This window comes from Trichoderma citrinoviride (assembly GCF_003025115.1).
Source record: "Trichoderma citrinoviride strain TUCIM 6016 unplaced genomic scaffold BBK36scaffold_21, whole genome shotgun sequence".
In the NCBI taxonomy this organism is placed as follows: domain Eukaryota; kingdom Fungi; phylum Ascomycota; class Sordariomycetes; order Hypocreales; family Hypocreaceae; genus Trichoderma; species Trichoderma citrinoviride.
The window spans coordinates 200330-221989 of record NW_020194729.1 but is presented as its reverse complement, the minus strand read 5'-3'; the positions used below and the strand labels follow the sequence as shown (position 1 = coordinate 221989).

The following is a 21660-nucleotide window of genomic DNA, read 5'->3' as shown; positions in this document are numbered from 1 at the left end:
CCGTCCCATGCAAGAAAGCTTTCTGACGTGAGTCGGCAAACCGGCATCACGGCGAGCGTCTAACAGGACATCTAGGGCTGATTGCCGGACGAAATCATGGTAGTATCTACAGACTGGCCGGGCAATGTAACCTACCGAGCAGACGCGGAGAGACTGGCGGCCAAATCGGGCTTCAGCCGCGCGTCTGAGGTTCCTCATTGGCGGGTTCGAGGCATGGCAGGACAGGCATCTTCTGGATTAGAATCATACCCTTGAAACAAATTGGGCGTTGTGGACGGACTATGCCGCAGTATCGTGAGACTCTGGCTGGTGTAGGACCAATGGCCGGACCCGAGCCATAAGCTTGTGCCTGGAGTTGCCGCATTTAGCAACGGCGTCGGCTTGCTTGTGGAGAAGGAAAACGTGCTAGCTAGCCTGTTGCAGGCATATTCACAACCCATGTTTCATCTTGAGGCTTAGAGTGGTAGCTATTCCATGGTCGAGGCTAACGTAGAGATGCTTCGTGGGGGATAGACGGAGCACGGAGCGAATAGTACTACTATTCTGTCGTTCCAGTAGTACAGTATTACTCGGCCGGAACTAGTATTCCTGGGCGAGTCTCCGAAGACTCTTGGCCAAAGGCAGTCTGCGAGAAATCGACAAGGGTTGGACGTCGATTTTTAGTTGCCGGTACCGACCCATGGGCTAAGCGGCTCGTGGGCTGGGGCAACTATCGTCTAATCAGGAAAGCAGATTCTTGATGTTGAGTAAATGGCTCTCGTGCAAGTGATATCTCGTGAAAAAAACTTGTTTCCGCTCGTCCTTTTAGCCTTGTATATCCCAAGAGAGGCAGGAGATAGCAAATGAGAGCCTTTTCCTCGGGTCATCAACCACTCACACATTCTCTATCGTCCCACGAGCTACCCTACTGTTGAGAGTCCCATAGATTGCTTCGTTCTAGTCTTCCCCACTGGATAACACTAATCACGGCCTCTATTGGAGATAGAGGCAAATGTGACTCGCGATAACATAAACAAGATGCATCACGCGTGGAAGGGCGACGCCCGCACAGTTAGGTATGCAAAATTGAATAGCAACCCCATTGTTACATCGCCTCTTGGCTGCCTGATTTGCTACGGATTTTTACTCGGGAATATCTTCTCTTCAGCCTTGCGACCTTGGGGTCTATGGTGAATCTGCCCACGTTGCTTCGATATTCTTAGAGCTGACATGCATTATATTGCTCTTGATCCACCTGCCATGTTGGGCTTCGCAATGAAATGACTAGAGCCGCCGGGCTAACTCTCTTGAGTCCACTTGCCATTCTCGGTAGTTTACTTGTGTGTACGACTCGAAGAAAAGACTGGACGGAATTATCATGACTTCTTTTTACCTCACGCCGATGTCCCGAGTGAGGGTATCATAGGCTGGCAGCTTCCAAATACACTCAGAACTATTACATATCAGCAATGGAATTAACGCATCGTTTTTTGTAAGAGAAAATGGCTCGCTGGTGCCTGGTAATCACTATGCAGGCTGACAGAGAGAAATCATTTTATCGTGCAACTCTTCGTCAAAACTTGCGTTAGAAAGGCTCCCACCAATGGTTGTAAGTAATCAACTCGGCAGAATGAAAGGTGAAGTAAATAGCGCCGGTATTTCCTTGTCGTTATGGATTCCTATTGATTGGTTACCCGGCTCGTACGAAGAGTGTATCTCACTCTACGAAAACGGGCATATCTTTCAAGCGCTGCTCAGTATAAAGAACCACGAAGCTCTCTCATGCTACCACTGAATGATTTCCTTGCATTCTAAGAAAGAATTCAGTCGCGAGATGTACGACTATCGGTATGCATTTGCAGCACTTGATGGAGTGATCCAAATATATTTCACCGCCTTGTTATCACATGTGTGATATATTCGCGCGCCCTCTCTCGATTAAAGATCTGACTCAAGCGCTCAATTCCCTCTGCGCGCGTTCAGTGCTCGCTGTTTATTCTCCTCTTTATTCCACCAATACTGATGCTGCGGTGGGCTTAGAGATCTTGTTGCTTGAGTCACACCGGCAGAAGCAGACATATTAAGTCCTCGAGGCACCCGGTGATGCAGCCGGCGCATTCCTGCATTGTCACTTTACAACCTCACACATGAAGGTTACTTTTACGACCTAGCGGACTATGAGAAGTTGTTTAAGAGACATTTTGATAGCAATACTAGGTAAGCGACATGACTAACTTTACGCTCCAGATACCTTCAGGGTTAGGGTTGACCTTCAAATGCGTACGACTACACCTCTACTCGTGCCTTTTGGTTGGTCAAACATATACCTGCGGACGTCTCACTCCACGATAATCAACATAAACCCGTATATTGTCATGGCATATGGCCAAAGGTGGCATACGTATGCCGACTACTTTTAACCAGAAGCAAGTGTCGACTTAAATCGGAGGCCATGGCCATGGCCCTTTCAGTCAAAGCGATACAACAGTTGTTGTACTACTTAACAAGTAGCAACACTCGGCACATTTTGGCAGCTGCCGTACTTCTTTCCGCCGGTGACAACTACATTGCTCCAAGTCCAGTTGGAACACGCTCCGCTGCCACAGACAATGGCAATGTTGTTTCCACTGGAAACGACACCGCCGCTTCCAGAGATGTTCTGCAGCACGAGGTTGGTGATGGGGATGCCGCTCGTTGGGCTTCCATGGAGGTCGCCACCATCGTAGTTTTGCTCAATCAGAATTCCGTAGCTGTCATAAGATGTCAGAAGAAAAAACACGTTTGCTTCTTTTCCTAGATTTGACTCACCCGGTAATTCCGGACAGCGTAATGCCAGAGTAGGTGACTCCCTTAATGGTGCCAGTATCACCGGCGGTGGCCTTGATACGGATGCCTGCAGTTTTGTTAGTCAACAATACCGCTCTCAGAGCATTTATACTCTACGATAACTTACCATTGGCTGATTTGGTGACTTGGGAGTTTGAAAAGGTGACTGTTTGGACTGTGTTGTCGTCTCGACCGCCAACACTGCCGATTGACAAGCCATGGCCTCCGGAGCAAAGACCTCCAGTAAAGGTAATGTTCTAAATTATGTCAGCCACATTTGTCTGCCAGGTTTATTCAATCTTTGAGATCCCTCTTACCGTGCCAGAGTTGACAGCAACGCAGTCATCCTGGTTATACACCTTTGCTCCACTAATAACGACATTCGAGCTAGAGCCAATGTCAAAGCCGTCGGTGTTGTGTCCGCCTCCACTGTCACCGGCGCTGTTGTCGATGGTCATGCCAGTAATGGTCAGTCCATTCACGCCGTTGACGCTGACGGCCTGCACGGGCGTGTTCTTAATGTACAAGTTGGTGATGGACGAGGAGGTGAGGTCATGGGCAGCAAAGAACTTGGGCTTCGTCTTGCCGCCATTGCTTCCTTCACCATCCCACCAGCGGGATCCACCAGCGTCCAAAACGGCACCGCTGGCTCCTTGAATGGTGATGTCGTCGCCCTCGATTTGCAGGAGAGGGCCGGACCATTCCTTGTAGCCCCAAGTCGTGGTGCCCTCAAAGATGACCTGTAGATGTCCATTCTAGTCAGCAACTTCTTATGGAAAGTACGCCTTGCTTTATGATACTTACGGTAGTGCCATCATTCAAGTCACTGAGATCGAGCGTCACCCCAGAAGGGACGGCAACGTTCGAGAGCACGATGGTGGCACACGACTTCTGCGACTTGCTCGCCGAAGATGCACCATTGGAACCGGAAAAGGTGCAAGTGGTGGCACGATCCTCGAGCTTGGGTGGCTGGGTAACGGTAGGAGGAGGCACAACATGAGCTTGCACGCAGACTGAAGCTGCGGCAGCGCCGAGAAGAAGTGATAACTTGACCATGTTGTTCAATAACTGTGATGCTTCTTGATATATGTCTTTGCAGAGTCGATGGCTTCTCGACTTGTTGATATTTCGTTGAGAACCGAAGACCCCCTTTTATAGACCCCAACCCCTGTATTCTGGGCCGCGAGTTTTCATCTCAGGCTGTTTCAGAAGAACAGGCTGTAATCTCGTGCAGGAGCTCTGGGCCTCGCCTCTGCTGCCAGTTTGAGGTCGAACTCCACGAGCGCAACCCCAAATTGACGACGGGTATGCGGTGTTGAGGCCTTTGCGTAATGAAATACCACAGTGTAGAGGCAACATATGATGGAGTTATGATGTTTTGCAGACGGTTTCTCCTATATTCCGGGGTTGAAGTCCGTTCAGCTGTCGTCTTTCCACCAACCATTTCTTTCTCCAGTGTATTCTAGTTGATACTTTAAATGGCGAGGGCCAGTTTCTATTATACAAGGTGTTATTTAGAGTTGCAGCCGTAAATTGAAGGTCAAAAGCGCGCCAATCCGATGCCTTGGCATTTTCCCGGGCCGTCCACATTATGTCGGTGTTTCGGTGTTTCCATAGGCCGGAACCTCGGTCCAGTCTTCCGAGTTGCAGCATGTTTTTAGCTGCTGCTTCTAGTCGTATACGTTGATTAGATTGAGTTGACGCGATGAATCCTAACCTATCCGCGAAGAGGATCATAGAAGGTACGAGTAAGGCTCATTTTGCCATAACTCGGAGATCGGAGCAGTATTGTGTAAGCCCGATCTTTGCTGGAATTTGCTGGGGTCAGGACTGAACCTCTTTGCAGTGAATAAGGCAGAGCGTGATATTGCCCCAGAATAGTCTGTCCCGTACAGCAGAGAAAGTTGTCTTCTTTGAGACTATTTGACAACTTTGACTCAAGTCTTATCCTGTTGGCGAGAATAGTCTATCGAATAGATTACATGCACCCCGCGTCGATCGATCTTCCAGTCTTCGGGTGGCTTTCGGTATTCCGCTCTCCTCAATGTAACCTCAACTGGTGCACGTGAACTGCGTATCGGGCCGCTCCCCGTTGATGCACAGAGAACATCTTTAGTAGTAAGATACGGAAATACAGGGTAGAGTTGAATCGCCACCAAAGCTGAACCATTGTGCACTTCGCATGTGAACCAGTATATCTACTCCGAGAGACTCTTGTCTGAGGGCAGCATTTGAACGCATCCAATGTCAGGCCGTCCATCATGTAATTCTATGTACCGTCGGACTAGAAACATACATTCGTACTGGTTAGAGATGCGAGATTATTGTGGTCCTTGCAATATTTTTCGACGGCCTAGGAGTGGAGAAGCATGGCGATGCAAAGAAACGATCATCGACGACCGCCAATTCACTTATAGTTGAAGGTGCATCGGTTATCCAAACACATGTCATCAATCTTCAGCTTTTATGAGAGCGTTCCATCGGATACCATCTTTGTTCCGGAATACCCGTCGGTAGTATGGAACATGGAGAATGGCCAGTGATCGATGCTACTTCAAGTATCCTTCCATATGGTCGGCGACATCGATCGGAGCAGCTTATACGAGTGTTTCAAGAGCATTCCAAATCACCAGGTATTGTGCTGACTGTGAAGCAAAATAGAACGATGATGCTACTGATATACATCGCTTACTTCATAGGTCATCCCATGGACATAGACTCACTCTCCGAAGCCTCGGTACCCGAGTATGGCTCTCTTCACCTAAATGGCTAACCTTATAGTCCCTGAACACGATTGCAGATGATGGTGCTGTTTGCCCCAAACATCGCCCATGAAACTTACCAACCTTGCTGTCAGACCACAATCCTCCGGGTGACGTACGACACTCGAAACGAAGCAGGGATACATACCCTGTCTAACCTGAAACCCTGGTTCTCCAGTGACAGGTTGCAAAAACAATTTAGAGTACGGAGTACCTACGCGTATGTATTGTCCGGTGGCCACAGGGTACAATTTACGCTCAGAAGGCCATGCTAGTAATGCATACGCACACGTGCATGTTACTGGACCGAAGGGGGATGTTGGTCCTGCATACCTCAAACCTGACTTTTTGTCTAGCTGTTGTCGCCGTCAAGCACTTTCGTGATTCATTTGTATCGTATCTGTATAACTGCACTCAAGCGAGGATTCTCCAGATTGTACCAGGGCTTGTACCATTGCGACAGGCCTCCGTTGCTATCTTCCACGTGAACGGGCTGTTTTGAGTTGAGCCGAAAGTATCTCTTATGTTGTGTCTCGAGGGGGAAATTTATGCTGGCCGTACTGACACATCGGTCCCGTGTACAATCGGTTTCTCGGGTCACTAGGTATTGCAGTTGGATCTGTAATTGTACTCCTCAAGGCACGAGATGGTGGTAATTGTCATTGTCGGAAGATCGTCTGCGGAGTAAGGAAGTTGTCCTCAAACATCAATAATCGCGCTGAAAGGGTGCATTGACCTTGAGAGTGAGAGGTGTGCACTGGCAGCTTTGGTGGAATAGATTCAGAGAAGAGATACTCATATCTGTTGGCGATACCATCATAAGCTTCCTTGAATCTCAAACTCTTTTCATTAGTGATCCATGGCGTCAAATGGAAGAGAAATCAAGCCCCAAGGCCGATGAGCCAGAGAGATCTGAAGGCTTAAGAATTTGGGCAATGTGTTGATGAATGAGTCTGGCCAGCGAGTAGGTACTCAAGCACTGATAATTGTAAGGTGCAATGAGTGTTGATGAATCCCAGAGATACCGGATTTGAAGAACGTACTTCTGCAGTGCTTATATCTTGCTTCTGAGCCAGACGTACTTCCAGTCTCCCTTGGATGTCCTGTTATGATGAGTTATCAGATTCTCCTTTGACAATTAGGCTAAATCTGCTTTTCTACTTCACTAAGATTATGCCTAATTGAAGACTTAATTTTAGCAATATCTCGTTGGCTGGCAGATTGAAGCTTTTCTTGTGATGGCAAATCCTTACCTTTTCTGTCCGCTCCTCAGGCTTGTGACAGGACTCCATCGAGCTCTGCCTTGGCTGCCCAACCGGATCTACTCTGCTGCAGAGGGTTAAAACTACACGTGTACTAGAGTTAATTGATCCAATGAGAAAAAGAGTCCAACGCTGATCGGATATAGCTTGCCGATTTGCCAGACAAGCTGACGCCATCTACAACTCCATCGACAACCTCATCTATCCAAGTTACGAGAAATACTCAGAATCATTCCTTGCCCTTCTTCCATGATCAGGAAAATGTTCCCAAACAATGGCGATTTATCCCTCGGACCAAGGGATATCCAGTCTGCGCATACGGAGAGAGCGGATGAATTGCCTTACTACGCGTTGTGATGGCTTCCGAGTAGCCGGAGTAGAGCAAGTCACGTCATGGGGATGGAAAGAATGCTGTAGATTTCTGCAAAGCAATTGTATGCACCAAAATTACGCCATTAATAGCTCGCCTTGCAATACTTGATCTGCCCGCTTCTGTGTCCAAGTTTCGAATACCAGGGACACATCGGCCTTGATAAGACAGATCATCATGAGTAGCCGTTGTGTATTCTGTTATGGTGAGAGGATGCTAGCTGTAGTCCAGTTTAGAAGATGCTAAGTGAAGATTTTCAGGTCCTGTGCATGAGAAGAAACACCAAGACGGAGTTACAGAAACTGTGGGCGTCTCCCCCCTGCGGGCCCGGTTCGCAATACCGTGAAAACAGCTACAACTACCGAAGCACTCCCGCATTGCTCATGACGCTTGGCACCCACTGGGTATTCGCAGCCGATAACTCGAGAGCAGCTGGTTTCAGGCATGCAGAAATAGAAGGCCATGATTTCTTCCTTGTGACCAGTCATTCCATTCCAAGGCATTCTCCTGCCGATTTGTTCATCATTCTGAAGCAAAGCCCCTCAAGAGACTACGTAAAAACTCCACGAGAATGCAAATGCGGTCCACTGGAATACTACGTCCTCCGCAAGTCCGTCATGTAGTGTGTCGACCTGATTGGCAGGCTAAATACGGCATCTTAGCCGGATGCACCCCAGATCTGGGGAAACGAGCCGCTTGAGGCCCGAAGCGCCGGATTTGATGCATTACTGGGATACTCCAGTAGTCAATGGAGATCGATATGCGACGACATTGCGGGTGGCGTTTAATCTACTCTCGGCACTCCGATGCCGTTTGATCCGATACCTGAAGAGAGTGCTTTAGGCAAAATGCCAAGCTTCGAGGATACCGTACAAGCCGCTTTCAACCTCAGTTGAAGATGTCCGAGTTTCATCGAGAGAATGGGAGTCGAAGGCTTGATCGTGATGGAAAAAGTCGTCAATGGGGAAGAATCCGCATATATAAAGCCATGGGAGAAGACATGATGATGGTGAGGCGACAAGCTCATCTGCACAGCATTCACTCCAAGGAACAAACGCACAAGAAACCATCATGGTCGCTTTTACCAGCCTCGTAGCGGCTTTCGCCGGCATTGCCGGTACTCTGGCGATGCCCACAGGCCTCGAGCCTGAGAGCAGTGTCAACGTCACGGAGCGTGGCATGTACGACTTTGTCCTCGGAGCCCACAACGATCACCGCCGTCGTGCCGCCATCAACTATGACCAGAACTACCAAACTGGCGGGCAAGTCAGCTATTCGCCTTCCGGCACTGGATTCTCAGTGAACTGGAACACTCAGAATGACTTTGTTGTGGGAGTCGGCTGGACGGTTGGATCCTCTGCGTAAGAACACCATTGTGCATTGTGATGGCACCTGCTAATAGAATTCTGTTGCAGCCCCATCAACTTTGGCGGCTCCTTCAGTGTCAACAGCGGAACTGGCCTGCTCTCCGTCTATGGCTGGAGCACCAACCCCCTGGTTGAATACTACATCATGGAGGACAACCACAATTACCCAGCACAGGGTACCGTCAAGGGAACCGTCACTAGCGACGGAGGCACTTACACCATCTGGGAGAACACTCGCGTCAACGAGCCTTCAATCGTCGGCACGGCGACCTTCAACCAGTACATTTCCGTGCGGAACTCGCCCAGGACCAGCGGAACTGTTACTGTGCAGAACCACTTCAATGCTTGGGCCTCGCTTGGCCTGAACTTGGGCCAGATGAACTATCAGGTTGTGGCTGTTGAGGGCTGGGGTGGCAGTGGTTCGGCCTCGCAGAGTGTCAGCAACTAAGTTGAGATTGATTGCTCAGCATTTATCGACTGGCTGGTTCAACTTGGCTCGGTGGAATGGCGAAAAAGGGTCACTGGGTGGAAATGCGGTATGCGATGAAAGGGTGGCAAGCTGCTTTGACAGAAATTGTCTCTTGGCCTTGAAGTCAGCAGTTCATTAGCAGTTGCATACTCCTAATATATATGACTGTGCCGTATGCTAAGGTGCAATCTGTCAATTATTATTAAATTGTGCTTCCTGGGTTTCATACCACCTTTGCCAGCAGTAGTCCTTACATATGAATTAGTACCCAATAAACCAACACCACCTCTAAATCTGCGCAAGCTGTTCTTCTATCCGCCCCCAAAGCCCCTTATTCATGTATCCCGAAAGCCAAAAATTCCCATCCTTGTCCTGGCCAATGATCGGAAAGCCATTCGGCAGCACCAAACCGAACTGGTTATTTTGTATATAGGTCGGTGTACCTGATCTCCCACCCTCCCTGCCTGGCTTAACAACGGCTGCAGAAAGGTCCACATCAAAAAGCTTTGCCTTGCACCAGTTTGAGTATGTGATCATGTACATGCTGCCGTTGCCGAAGAAAGGTGGGATTCTGGCACCGGATTCTCGCCACAGAGCGGCAAAGGCCTCAACCTGGGAACGGGAACCGAGTTCTTGAATTGCGCTTCGAGTAGCGGCGGCAATGTAGCTCAGTGGCTTCTCGAATATGGACTGTACAGGTAGCAGCACGTTGATGAAGCCGATGGCGTTGGACACATATGGAGCTCCCTTGGGGAGCAGATCTGTCTCCAGTGACTTTCTTAGAGAGAATGCGTTGTTGATCGAAACCGTCCTCTGACTATTCGATGGCAGATGTGAGGTAGCCATTTTAGTCCACCAGGCGCAGAGAACATCGCCTTCAGTCAGGAAAGTGTTTTCAGCAGCTTCGGACGCGAGCTCACTCATTGCCTCCTTGCGAAGCTTCTCCACGAAAGATCCAGGAACACAAACCATGCGATGCTCTTGCGCGCGAAAGAAGTCGAGGGCATTGCTGATCCCATAGTAGCCCAGTCCGAACATGGACAAACGCTGAGACGCCAGCTTGTGAGGCTCTGTGGGACTTTTGCCCAGCTCTGCCAACGGATCGCCGTCGCCGCCTTGGGGAGAGATTATCTCGTCCTCTCGACCTTGGAGCATCAAGGTCCACGCGTCTAGCAAGGCCCTTTTGCCTAGGGCATCCATAAGAGTATGGGGCCAGTATATGGCAACTAATGTCTTGTCCCGGAAGGAAACGATGTGAAGACCCAGTTGAGGAATGTCTCGGTTCAGATAGTCTTCTAGGCTGACTGGGCCGCCTTCGGGGCGAAATAATTCTCGGAAATCGTCAGGGTCGCATACGACGGCTGGCTTTGAGCTCGGAGTGGGAATTTTTGACGCAATCGGGTGATCTGCAGCATTCATATCATGGGTTGTATGGGTGTATGTGAGAGCTCGGCGCTGCTTTGTGAACTCAGCCGGGACATGATATTCAAGATGTCCTTGAGCCTGCAAGCGGCGTTAGTTTGCTCCGTCCCAGAGATTTTCTTGTCACTGACATTCTTGCGTAGACGGGCTCCGAGTCTGCTCCAGCCATCGCGCATAGCTAAACTCTCAAGGCTACCTCGGAGCTTTCCACAGTCCAACACATCGTCAAATACAAACATAGAATACAGAATAAATGCTGTCCATAGTGGTGTATCGTCGAAGAAGCGAAAGGGGATAACAGTATCCGTAGGGACCGTAGCTGGCGTAACCGGCTTGCCGAACATTTTGGACGGTTCTACACTCTTGACCACTCGGAGGCTCTTTAGAAGAATCCAAAATAACTCGCGTTCTCTAAGAATAAAGAATTACGGAAGGCCGGAGAATACATAGGAAAGGCGGTCTACTTCATGTGATTGTGTTGGGAGGAATCCCAGCTACCTGGGACAACTTTCAACGGCGCGGACATCCTGGTGTTGTTTGCCCCTTACTAAAAACGGAGTGCCGGGGATACTACTACTTAAATGCCACGACATCCTTGAAAGAGACAAGCTATATCCGCGTAGAGTAGCATTCGTCAATTTCTCTTGTTGGTGTTGGTTGGTAGTATCACCAGGGACGGGGACCCGGAACGCCAGCCCCGCGGTGTCGTACCGTTACCTTGTGCCGACACGTCAGATAGGGAATTTGTTCGCGGCTCAGCTGCAGGATAAGAAGAAAAAAAAGTCTCTACCAATGGACGATATATAACTACTCTGTAGATGATAGTGCGGGAGCCGATTGCGAGAGCCTAGTGCGAGCGTCGAGTGCAGCAATTCCGGCAGTTGAACGCCATCTCCTTTTTCGCCAAAACACTCCGTGCATGGTTTAACAGGAATCAATTAGAATTGACGCAACAGAGTGCCGAAGATCTTATCCAAATGTCCTTCTAGTGCTTCAGCTCGTCTGCTTAAGTCGAACTTGGCCTAGAGAATAGTATAAGCGAACTCCTTGTACTAGACGCGTCATCCTTGCAAGATATCATGCGATTCTCGACGAACATGCTCCTACAGACACTATACATATACGTATGCTTAATCGTATTTAGAACCAATCATCATGAAGCCAGTTGACCCCAGCATTGGAGCAGCTCGCATTGCTCCACAACTCGGTTAAGCCCAGAAGATCCCAGTATACTGCCCATATTTCTGTCATCCAAAAAAGATCCTTGTCTCGGAGCAGAAGTAGAGTAAGGGTCAACCAAAGCCAAATAAGGATGCATCACTGCTAAGTCACGGTAGTTCTTCTTTGTTTTGCAGGTTTACCAACGAGTAAGAGATAAATTGCCTTTCGTGTGCTTGCTCATAGGTTAGCAAAATGACCCCTGTAGATAGCGGACTTCCGCCTCCCGCAGAGCCCGTGAAGATATTGCCAACAGCTTGAAGTTTCTGATTACTCCATATTGTCTGTCGATCTCTAGGCCAAATGTGAGCTTAATATATGCTCCGACCCAGACAAAAATTCTCGAATACATATTGTAAGAGTAAAGGAGGACATTAGTCAATATGACCAGAACGAAGATTAACGAAGTAATCTTGCTGTCCACGATTGAGCAAAAATACATCAAGAGAGTACATTATGCTTTGAACATCCAGTAACTTGTACGCACATAACCCTCAATCAGGCACAATTCCAACCAACTCCATGCCGCTACGATGTAATGAGATGAATTTGGACTACCAAGGAGTAACGAGATTTTCTTGCTAGCGGTATATGTAGTCTGTTAGGATTTTTCGAATTACGAGTATGGCAGGTAACCAGCAGGACACCTTGGCCCTCCCTGTGACGCTACGGAGAAGGATTGAATACCCTGTCGTCCTCCGTTTCGGGAATTCGTGGCTAGATTCAGGGGGCGGTAATGTAGGTTATATCGTCCTGTCCTCTTCCTGTTCAAGGCCATACATACGTGCTTGTATTGCGTTCGCCCTGCATGTTAGTACAGTAAACCTTGGTTATAACGAACCCCAGCCGTAACGATAATCTGCCTATACCAATAGGAAGGCCCAGATTAGCTATTTTCTACACTAAAAAGCCTAAAACCTTAATAATAACGATATCGGCCAGAATTTACTGACTAACCTATATAAATATTATTATTAGTCCTTAGCCTAGGCCTAGCTAGGCAGCTAATTTCAGCTAATGCAGCCTAACCTTCCTCCTTTAATATATAATAACATCACTAAAATTATATCTTTTTGCTGTTTTTTTATGCATTTAATTATGCTGCTGGTGCTAAAGCAAGCCAGATTTTCAATCTTTTAAAAATAACGTTAGTTATTAAGGAAAAAACGTAATAAAAATCTAACCTAGACCTAAGCCTAGCTTAGTTATTAGGCTAAGACTGAATTTAAGTATAGGCTATCCTAGTTAATAATTTCTAAGTCGCTAAGCAGCTATTACTAACACCTTAATAATAATACTAAGCTTTAAGATATTAAAAAGGCCTATAGCAGCAACTACCTTATACTAGAAGAAGCTCTTAATAAGGCCCTGCTTTAGCTAAATAGAAAAGGCGCCTTTATGACTAGAGATATTATTAAATTAATTACAGCTAAGCTCTAGGTTTATCTTAATAACTATGCCAGCTAGCCTTTACTGCTGTTTTTAACTAGCTAGCTAGATGGCTTTAAGTTATATTATTCCTTCTAACGCTTCTATTAACATAGCAAGGCCTGCGCTGCCTTATAGATTAACTGTATAGAAGACCTTAAAGCTATCTAAGTTATTGTTAATAAATATAATTCTAATAATATTTATAATGCTAATAAGACCGGCCTCTTTTAGCGTTTTTTGCCTAATATTACATTAGCTACTAAGCCTTAATCTAGTAGTAAAAGCAGCAAGTTATAAATAATAATCCTACCTTATAGTAATGCTAATAGCACTTACTAACTTAATCTTTAGCTAATTAGCACTACAGCTAACCTATGCATGTTTAGTAGAAATAACATATAAATTTCTATATACTTAATATAATATTAAAGTAATAAAATGGCCTAGATAACTAATAAGATATTTCTTAAGTAGCTATATTAGTTTAATAACTAGATAACTGGCTAAAAGGTGCTGCTGCTGTTAAATAACTTTAGTGCCTATATTAAAGCCTAGGTGGAAGCTAATAAAAAAGGCATCCTTTACTATATATACATTATTTTTTTACTAGTAAATATAACCTCTTTATATTAGCTAATAGACTAAGGCATTATTAATAACCTAAAGGTCTACTATAAAAGGCACTGGCTAGAGTTTATTACTAATGCCTTCTTTTATAATCGCAATCTAATAAAGGAAGTTACCCTATTATGCGCTGTAGGCTGGCTGGTTAATGCATAGCGTAATGGCATTAAGGAGGATATAATTAACGCATGCTAGGTTAAATCCTAGCTATTTAGCAGCTTTAGCAGACCTGCTAAACAGCCGCCAGATTAGAATAAATCTTATAAGGCTTTTTGCAAACTTCTGACCTAAATACATATCTAAGAGCTTATATAAATTAACTATATTACTAACTTTAATAAGGCTACCCTAGATGCCCTTATTAACCTTAATAAAGAGCGCATTTTTAATATAGATAATAATAATCTAGATTAAATAGCAGCATAATTTTTATTAGCCTTAGCAGATAATGTGGATAATAATTTAAATAGACTTCTTCTACTTATTATCTCTATAGCAGCAGCGTCTAATGTATTTATTAAGCTTATTAACTTTTAAGAGCAGCAGGAAATACCAGATTTCCTACTTCTCTAATCGCTTTACCAGTAACACCGCGCTTTTCTTTACTAAACGCATATAGACTAAGATCAGGCTAGATAATAACAGACTATAGATTAGTACCTTATTACTGTATTAGGCGCGTATTAATATGCATTTTTAACCTATTTTTAATAGACTGGTACCTGACCCCTGTTAAACCTGGTTGTTATGATAGTCTGACTATACCGATACGGTAAGGCTGCTGACCAGCATCGTTATAACCAAGGTTTACTGTAGTAACTTATGTCTGACCCCAGAGGCAGGTGCTCTTCTGCTTGTTCTTTACGGTTCCGCAGTCGCCATGGCTCCGCAGGCAGCTGATGCTTCGTCTTCTCTCACGCCTTTGGAGCAGGGACAACTGCTTTCGAAGCAAGCATATGCCGAGCCTCCTATTGTACCGACTGGCCTTGCCTTGTCTATTGTCATTGTCATTTTGATCTTTACGGTTTTGTCTACGATTGTCATTGCGTTGAGGATATATGTTCGAGCATGGATGGAGAAGACGTTGAAAACCTGGGGATGGGAAGACACATTTATCGTCCTGGGCTATGTCAGTATCTCTCCAAGACCATACATGATGGAGCCGTTGCTTCCTTTGCTCTCGATAGTGTTTACTCACCAGAGAATCGACCGTTAGGGCACCTTTTTGTCGAGTGCGATATTTGCCATCAAGGCATGCTTCTACGGACTGGGGTCGCACGACTCGAAATTGAACCCATTGCTCATGATCCGATGCGCCGAGTATATGATGTACTCCAACGTTATATACGGCTTCTCCATGCCTCTCATTAAGGCCTCGATTGTGTTTACACTTAACCGCATCACCACCACCCCGTGGCATTGTTGGGGACTCTACGGAATGCTTTTCATGGCCACCATCATGGCCATCGTCGGCATACTCGCTACTCTTCTTTATTGTCATCCCGTCCCAGCATACTGGAACCCTCTTCTTGGCACCTGTGGCGACTTCATGGTGGTTGTTCGCATTGGTTATGCTTGGACGGCGATTGGTATTGTGACGGACTGGACATGCGCGATTCTGCCGTACTTTATCGTGCGCAATCTTCAAATGGCGTCCCGACAGAAGTTGATTGTGATGCTCATTCTGGGGCTTGGAGCTGTTGCGAGCACGGCTACCATTGTTAGAGCGCCGTATCTCAAGTACTACCTCGTTACGGAGGATCGACTATGTGAGTTTCATACAAACGGCCCAGCGTCATTTGCTAAGCTTACCATACTGAGTACACAGACTGGAACGGCTACATCACTCTATGGTGTCTGCTTGAGAGTGGAATCGCACTCATCGCTGCCTGTCTCCCAGCGCTTCGCATCTTGGTCCGCAAGTACGTCGATGCATCCAAGAATGGTTCGTCTGGCAAAAGTCACGGTTATGGTACCGGCTCTGGGGCTGTTAGGAGCCATAACCGCGCTCCGTCAACACAGCTGGACACACTCACTACCAGTGGAAAGGCGACGGCTGTTGGTGGCCAATGGGAGCGATTGGAGGACGACAACTCTAGCTCTAGGAAGATTATGCAGAAGACCACCATATATGTCGAGACGGATAGCATGAGTGATCTCGACAGGCATTCTTTGAAGGCGTAAGGGAAGAAAATGGAGCTTACTACCTACATAATACACACAATCAGCGAGACCGGAAGGGAATACATCTGGATTGACAGGAAGGGCCAAATGTTACACAGGGTACTTGACTGAATGAAGCCATCTACATTTGCACAATCGCCCCAAGAGCTTACTGACCGTGCTTGGACGGCTCCATCTTCTAGTCTGAGCGTGTAAAATCCGTCTGAGAGACACGATTCAAAGATACAGCGATTGTATATATATTGGCAAGGGACAAGAAGTGTGTACCTGGAGACACCCAACTCCCTTTGCTACTTTAAGAATACTGCCAGATACGTTAGCGAAGAAGTAAAGCAGGCACTTATGAAGGAGGCTATGATAGAGTCTACGTCATTTGCTGGGGTTCGATATGTCAGGCGAGTATTTGACATGAACAATCAGCACTTCATAAGCCTCTTGATGTTTAAGAAACCCATGCGCGAAGGGCATCTTCGATATGAAGACACCTCTTTATCCTTGCATATAGCCGCATATACGATTAGCAGGTAAGCACTTGTATACTTATTGGAAGAAGTGCGCACTGCAATAGGCAAGGCCATATGTACGTTTGCTTATTGCGTGGCTCAGTACGGCGATATGATCGGGGATAGTGTATGATATTGCCATACTGGATGAATGATGCCGATTACCAAGCCCTCGCCGTATGCTGTGCAACATACTCAATATCTAAAGCAACAGTATAAAACTATTGTTCCATTTATATATCCTGGAGAGCGTTTTCTCTCGATATAATCTCACTTCAGTTCTTTCGAACTGTAAACCTCGCATCATGGTGCCTACATCCAGGTCTATTGTGACGTTGGCTCTCATTGCCACAAGTAGCTTTGTCCTTGCCGCTTCTTCTAACTGCGTGGAGCTCAATATCCCTGTCACTGCGCATGCCAATAATACAAAGTTAAATACCGTCAGAGTTGACAGCAATGTCGATGCGGTTGAGTTTACTCTAAGTCGAGAGTTTGTGATATATCATTAAGCGTCTTTGTGCTGTCAAATTGCTGACTTGACGTACAATTTATCTAGCCGATGGGATGCTCTTACAATTGACGAGATTTCCGCGGGCAACATTGCGGTCGGCGGAAACTTTGAGATCAGCGGTCACTTTTGTGTTCCACCAACTCCTCGGAATGGCGAGAATATTCTCATGATTGCATCTCACGGCGTTGGCTTCTCAAAAGGGTCAGTATCTCTACGTAGTCTACCATTTTGTGAACAGCTCACCGACTGGCTGTAGGGTTTGGGATTCCGCTTACCGTCCGGACGAATTTTCGTTCGTCGATGCTGCATTGGCCCAGGGTTACGCTGTTCTGGCCTATGATCGCCTCGGTGCTGGTCAATCGTCTCTTCCCGATGCATACGATGACCTTCAAGTTCCTCTACAAGGCGAAGTTCTTCGCGCTCTCACCGAAATGGCTTTAGACGGCACAATCGTCACAGCCTCGGAGAAGACAGGAGGAAGCAGCAGCATAACAGAGTATACAGCAGACAAGGTCGTGCACGTGGGCCATTCTTACGGATCAATCGTCACCAACTGGTTCCTCGCTCGATACGGCTCCCTCAGTGCAGGCGCAATCCTTACCGGGTTCTTGATTGACAACCAGTTTGCCGGCCTCAAGGTCGAGATTGCCGACTTGTCCTATGCTCCCGAGCATAACCCTGCCCTTTTCGCAAACCGGACGAGCGGCTATTTGGCATTCGGCAGTCTTACCGCTCTGCAGGCCGACAGTTTCAAGAAGGAAACTTTGGACCCAAATGTGCTCACCCTTTGGAATGACACCATCCAGTCGACTCTTGGAGTGGGGGAGGTCTTGACGCTTGGTACTGGAGTTGGAGATCTTGTGGAGGATTTTACCGGGCCTCTTCAGGTAAGTTTCTCATACAAATCAGAGGGCTGTCCATGATATTGATATGTGATGTAGATCTTTGTTGGTGAAAACGATTTCGCCTATTGCGCCGGCCAATGCGCTGGGACCTTTAATATGACGCAGCTTCACGGTATATATCCCAACGTGAAGGATCTGGACGTCTACCTCCAGCCCAACACTGGACATGTCGTCCAATTGTCTCTCAATGCGACGGCTGGATACCAAGTGTTGTTTGGCTTCTTGGATAAGAATGGGCTATAAGGGCGTTGGCGTTCTCGCTGATCGTAATCGACGTCGCTGGGAGATCACAAGGCGCAGTGATGGATCAATCTGACCATCTTTGACAGCTACCCGATCCATCAATTGACTGAATACTCATTGGTCGGACTGATTGCATATGGTATACACTAAAGATTAAGTCGATGCTAGTCAAAAGTGTAATGTGCCGCTTTCTAATTTGCGTCAAGGCAGGCGCTTGAACGAATGGCCGGTTGATGGCATCCTATAAGTGGCAGTGAGAGGTAGATACCAATATTTAACCAGACTTCCTTCACGACACCTCACTCTATCCGATATACCTCCCAAGCATAGGCACTCGTGTTCACTGAAATTGTCGCCGGAATGACCAGCAGGTTGTTGTCGAACGAAATCTGGCTTACGCCGTGATCAATGGGCGCATCCACCTCTCCGCGAAGGCCCGCATACGGGAACTCCCGCGTCTGCACGTTGACCGTTCCATGGGTGTCAAAGCCAAAATCAGCCATGCCAGCGACATTGAGTGTGTAAGATCCAGTTTGCGTATGGGCTGAGCCGAGGATCCTGACTCGGTCGCTCGCGGTTGCATATACGTCGAAGAAGCCGTCCGCAGATGCGTTCGTCTCGACCCGATTGCCCGTCATGTTCGTGCCGTAGTATCGGTACACTTGCCATTCGCCTGCGGGAAAGTAGACGCCATCGCCAGTCTTACCCAAAAGGTCGGTCATGAAGTCGTGCAGAGAGGGGCCGCCTGTCCAGACTGATCGGAGGCCGTGGATGTTTTCGCGCTCAAAACGAGCCATGAACCAAGCGGAACTGGCAGGGACCTGCTCTTCGGGGGACTGTCCTCTCGTCAGCTGACTGTAATACCGCGTGTAATGATAGTGGGATCGTACGCCATATTCGTCAATGTTGATCGGACGGGATGGAAGGCCAAACTGCTGCAGCATCTGCTCAAAGACGCCCCTCGAGTAAGTAATATCATCGCCGCCAGATCCTCCTGGTTGGCGGATCAGGTGCCAGCAATACACGTCGGGTATCACATTATTCGACGCAATCATGCTCAACCAATCTGTCCACCAGACGTTGCCTGGATCTGGCTGTCCAGTGAAAGTTGGTCCGAATATCTGCGCTTCGGGAAAAAGGCTCCTGTTTTTGCTGTTACCAAGAAATTTCTTTGCCAGAATAATTGTGATTTCGCGGCTTACCGTAGCGTGTTGTGCGTCCTGGCATACATGGTCATGAACTGGCTTCGATCTCTGAGCCAAAAGCCGCCGCCGTCCGCCTCATTCCATAAGTCAAACTTGACACCATCCGTCATGTTATTGACTCGCATATCGGAAACGACCTGGTTCAGGAAATTGTCCCAAGTACTCCAATCTCCATTGTCTCCGGGGAACAAGTCAGACTCAGACTCTGATCCGTCGGCACCCCATAGATCATGGAGAAGGACGATGAACTCGGCACCGAACTGGCGGCAAGTGTGATAGTTTGACAGCATAGAGGCGAAGCGAGGCTACACACATTAACCATAACTCAAGGCGTACAAGAATCATATGCCCACCTCGTACTGATCTATGCCATCCATATAGCCCTTGGCTGGAAGCTGCGCACCGCCAGCCCTTCCATAGTTGAATGCGATCTCGGAGTAAAAATGCGCGGGAATCTGATTTGGAGTATCCGGAATGCCGTACAAGAAGCCAGACGCAAAGTGTTGCGGTGCTCCTTGCATATGACTTAGGTTCACTGTAGCTGTTTGAGACTGGCGCTTTACAACGCTTGAAGCCAGGCCGAGACCTGCTGCGGAGGTAACAACCAACAGTTGGCTGAAAATTGTCATTGTGGCACGAGGCACCCTGTGACGAGATAACGGGCACTGGGTAAGGCTGGCTCTCCCATGAGGAAGACAGCTCGATTTATAAACAGGGCTTACAATGGTAAGATGATGGAGTAAGAACTGCCGGGGCCAGTAACCCCACGGGGCACGGAGTTTATTACAGACTCTTACAGGCCTCGTCCAAGGCGCCAGAGAGGAGTGAGACGTATTAACTGACGCTTTCTCTTGACGAGCGAAGCCTTGGCCTAATAGAGACTGGACGTATGCATATCTCAAGACGATTTAGGCTGTTTGCTAGGCTTGATGATCTTGACCCGCGGACTTCGCTCATGTTGCAGCCACCTCTCCAGTCGGTGGTAATGGTATAAGGCGAACAAGGCGGGCGAGAGCCGGCGATGGCGGGGTTGATGGACGGCAGGCATGGATAATTTTGTAGCACTTCGTATAAGCCGTCGCTTATTACCAGTTTAGGAATGTAGCATCTTAGGATATGGGGTCATAAGGCCTATAGGGCTAAGAATACTCTCCATTCCGTGTTATCACTCCCGAGGATCTGATTATATCATATTTGACTACTTCTGTAACTCGTTCTTACTTCCACCAGTCATAGTTGGCTGAGGTCATCAAGAGTACAGGATATGTAGGAGCATAGCGAAATGAAAGATAGAAGGTGACGGTGAAGTTGCCAAGTCGGACTTAGAGGACATTAGGAAGTTCCCCGTTTCCGTGCCCATCTCCTCGTACGGAGCCCTTTATAATCCTCTTCGTCACCGATCATCTGGATCACAGAAATCAAAGCTGACGTTTATACCGACGCCAACATGTCCAACGCGATTTCTCTCTAGGATTGCGTGTAGGATATCTGATTGACTTGCAAGTAGCGAGTAGCCGATGCCGGTTTGCCTTGGAGCCATGCCGGGAACCAAGCGTTGAGCTGAATATTCATCGGATGAATCGGTTGCTTCTCCGGCGTGGCATATTTGGCTACCATCTCACCATTTGCATAGAACGAGATGGCGTCCTCCTGATAGTCAATCATATAATCGAAATAGCCCGAGCTGGGATCCCACGTTGGAAAGTATCCCTTCGACCACGACTTGACGCCCAGGCGATACACAGTAAAAGCGACCTCCCATCTGCCCTTGTTGAGATATACTTCGATGTCAATCTCGTCGCTGGTGGAAGTCCCCTGGTACATGAAGATGCTGGAGATGATACCAGGCAGGTCCGGGACTTTGAACTGGGCTGCGACTTGGCCGAAAGGGTATTGTGCCTTGGAGACGATCTCGCCGCCGTCGTGGGTTCCCACTGGGATCTCAAAGTTGAGCACGCCGCCGCCGCTTGGGTTTACGTTGGCGGCCAGGACTGATCCTAGGCCCATGCGCCAGTTGGCCTTTTTCCATAGGTCGGAGTTGAATGTGGTGCAGTCGTCGACGAAGTTGAGAGACTGAGCCTCCATGACTGTGGACATGATTGTCAGCACTTTCAGAAGCCTTGCCACGTTATCGAGGATTGCTTCACAGTTCAAGATCAAAGCCGATGAATAAGCCACTCACTAAAAACGCTATACCTGGTGGTTGACCTGATGCAGAAGCTACTGTTTACTCAATGGCCTTATCTTGCCAGAGAAGAATTAGTAGCGTACTCCTAGTCGAATGCTCCTATTTGGCCGATCCTGAAGATAATGGGGGAGTTGTTGAAATAGTGTATTAAATATCTCTGATGGCTCTTTTCATGAACGAAGCTACTGGCC

General features: G+C 47.6%; 7 protein-coding genes across 7 annotated transcripts; 3 read left to right on the top strand and 4 right to left on the bottom strand.

The window, feature by feature from the left end:
- Nucleotides 1–2479: 2479 nt before the first annotated feature.
- Nucleotides 2480–3861, bottom strand: BBK36DRAFT_1130809 (glycoside hydrolase family 28 protein; the record flags this gene model as incomplete). The annotated part of the gene is made up of 5 exons (XM_024891885.1): nt 2480–2729; nt 2788–2872; nt 2933–3062; nt 3123–3545; nt 3610–3861. The coding sequence occupies 5 exons, from the start codon at nt 3859–3861 to the stop codon at nt 2480–2482; spliced, it is 1140 nt and encodes a 379-aa protein (XP_024745208.1).
- A 4409-nt stretch (nt 3862–8270) lies between these two features.
- On the top strand, nt 8271–9024 carry BBK36DRAFT_152833 (glycoside hydrolase family 11 protein; the record flags this gene model as incomplete). The annotated part of the gene is made up of 2 exons (XM_024897604.1): nt 8271–8560; nt 8615–9024. The coding sequence occupies 2 exons, from the start codon at nt 8271–8273 to the stop codon at nt 9012–9014; spliced, it is 690 nt and encodes a 229-aa protein (XP_024745207.1). The 3' UTR covers nt 9015–9024.
- Nucleotides 9025–9323: 299 nt separating this feature from the next.
- BBK36DRAFT_1173123 (hypothetical protein) lies at nt 9324–11522 on the bottom strand (the record flags this gene model as incomplete). The annotated part of the gene is made up of 3 exons (XM_024895833.1): nt 9324–10538; nt 10589–10789; nt 11511–11522. The coding sequence occupies 3 exons, from the start codon at nt 11520–11522 to the stop codon at nt 9324–9326; spliced, it is 1428 nt and encodes a 475-aa protein (XP_024745206.1).
- Nucleotides 11523–14610: 3088 nt separating this feature from the next.
- On the top strand, nt 14611–15914 carry BBK36DRAFT_1130679 (GPCR, PTH11-type; the record flags this gene model as incomplete). The annotated part of the gene is made up of 3 exons (XM_024891867.1): nt 14611–14859; nt 14947–15499; nt 15538–15914. 3 exons carry the CDS (start codon nt 14611–14613, stop codon nt 15912–15914), a joined length of 1179 nt encoding a protein of 392 aa, XP_024745205.1.
- An 808-nt stretch (nt 15915–16722) lies between these two features.
- BBK36DRAFT_1130785 (alpha/beta-hydrolase) lies at nt 16723–18076 on the top strand (the record flags this gene model as incomplete). Its single annotated transcript, XM_024891878.1, has 4 exons — nt 16723–16907; nt 16974–17129; nt 17185–17815; nt 17870–18076. The coding sequence occupies 4 exons, from the start codon at nt 16723–16725 to the stop codon at nt 18074–18076; spliced, it is 1179 nt and encodes a 392-aa protein (XP_024745204.1).
- A 299-nt stretch (nt 18077–18375) lies between these two features.
- Nucleotides 18376–19910, bottom strand: BBK36DRAFT_1173120 (glycoside hydrolase family 39 protein; the record flags this gene model as incomplete). Its single annotated transcript, XM_024895832.1, has 4 exons — nt 18376–18912; nt 18967–19219; nt 19279–19541; nt 19635–19910. 4 exons carry the CDS (start codon nt 19908–19910, stop codon nt 18376–18378), a joined length of 1329 nt encoding a protein of 442 aa, XP_024745203.1.
- Nucleotides 19911–20748: 838 nt separating this feature from the next.
- On the bottom strand, nt 20749–21378 carry BBK36DRAFT_1145351 (glycoside hydrolase family 16 protein; the record flags this gene model as incomplete). The annotated part of the gene is made up of 1 exon (XM_024893747.1): nt 20749–21378. One exon carries the CDS (start codon nt 21376–21378, stop codon nt 20749–20751), a length of 630 nt encoding a protein of 209 aa, XP_024745202.1.
- Nucleotides 21379–21660: the final 282 nt, after the last annotated feature.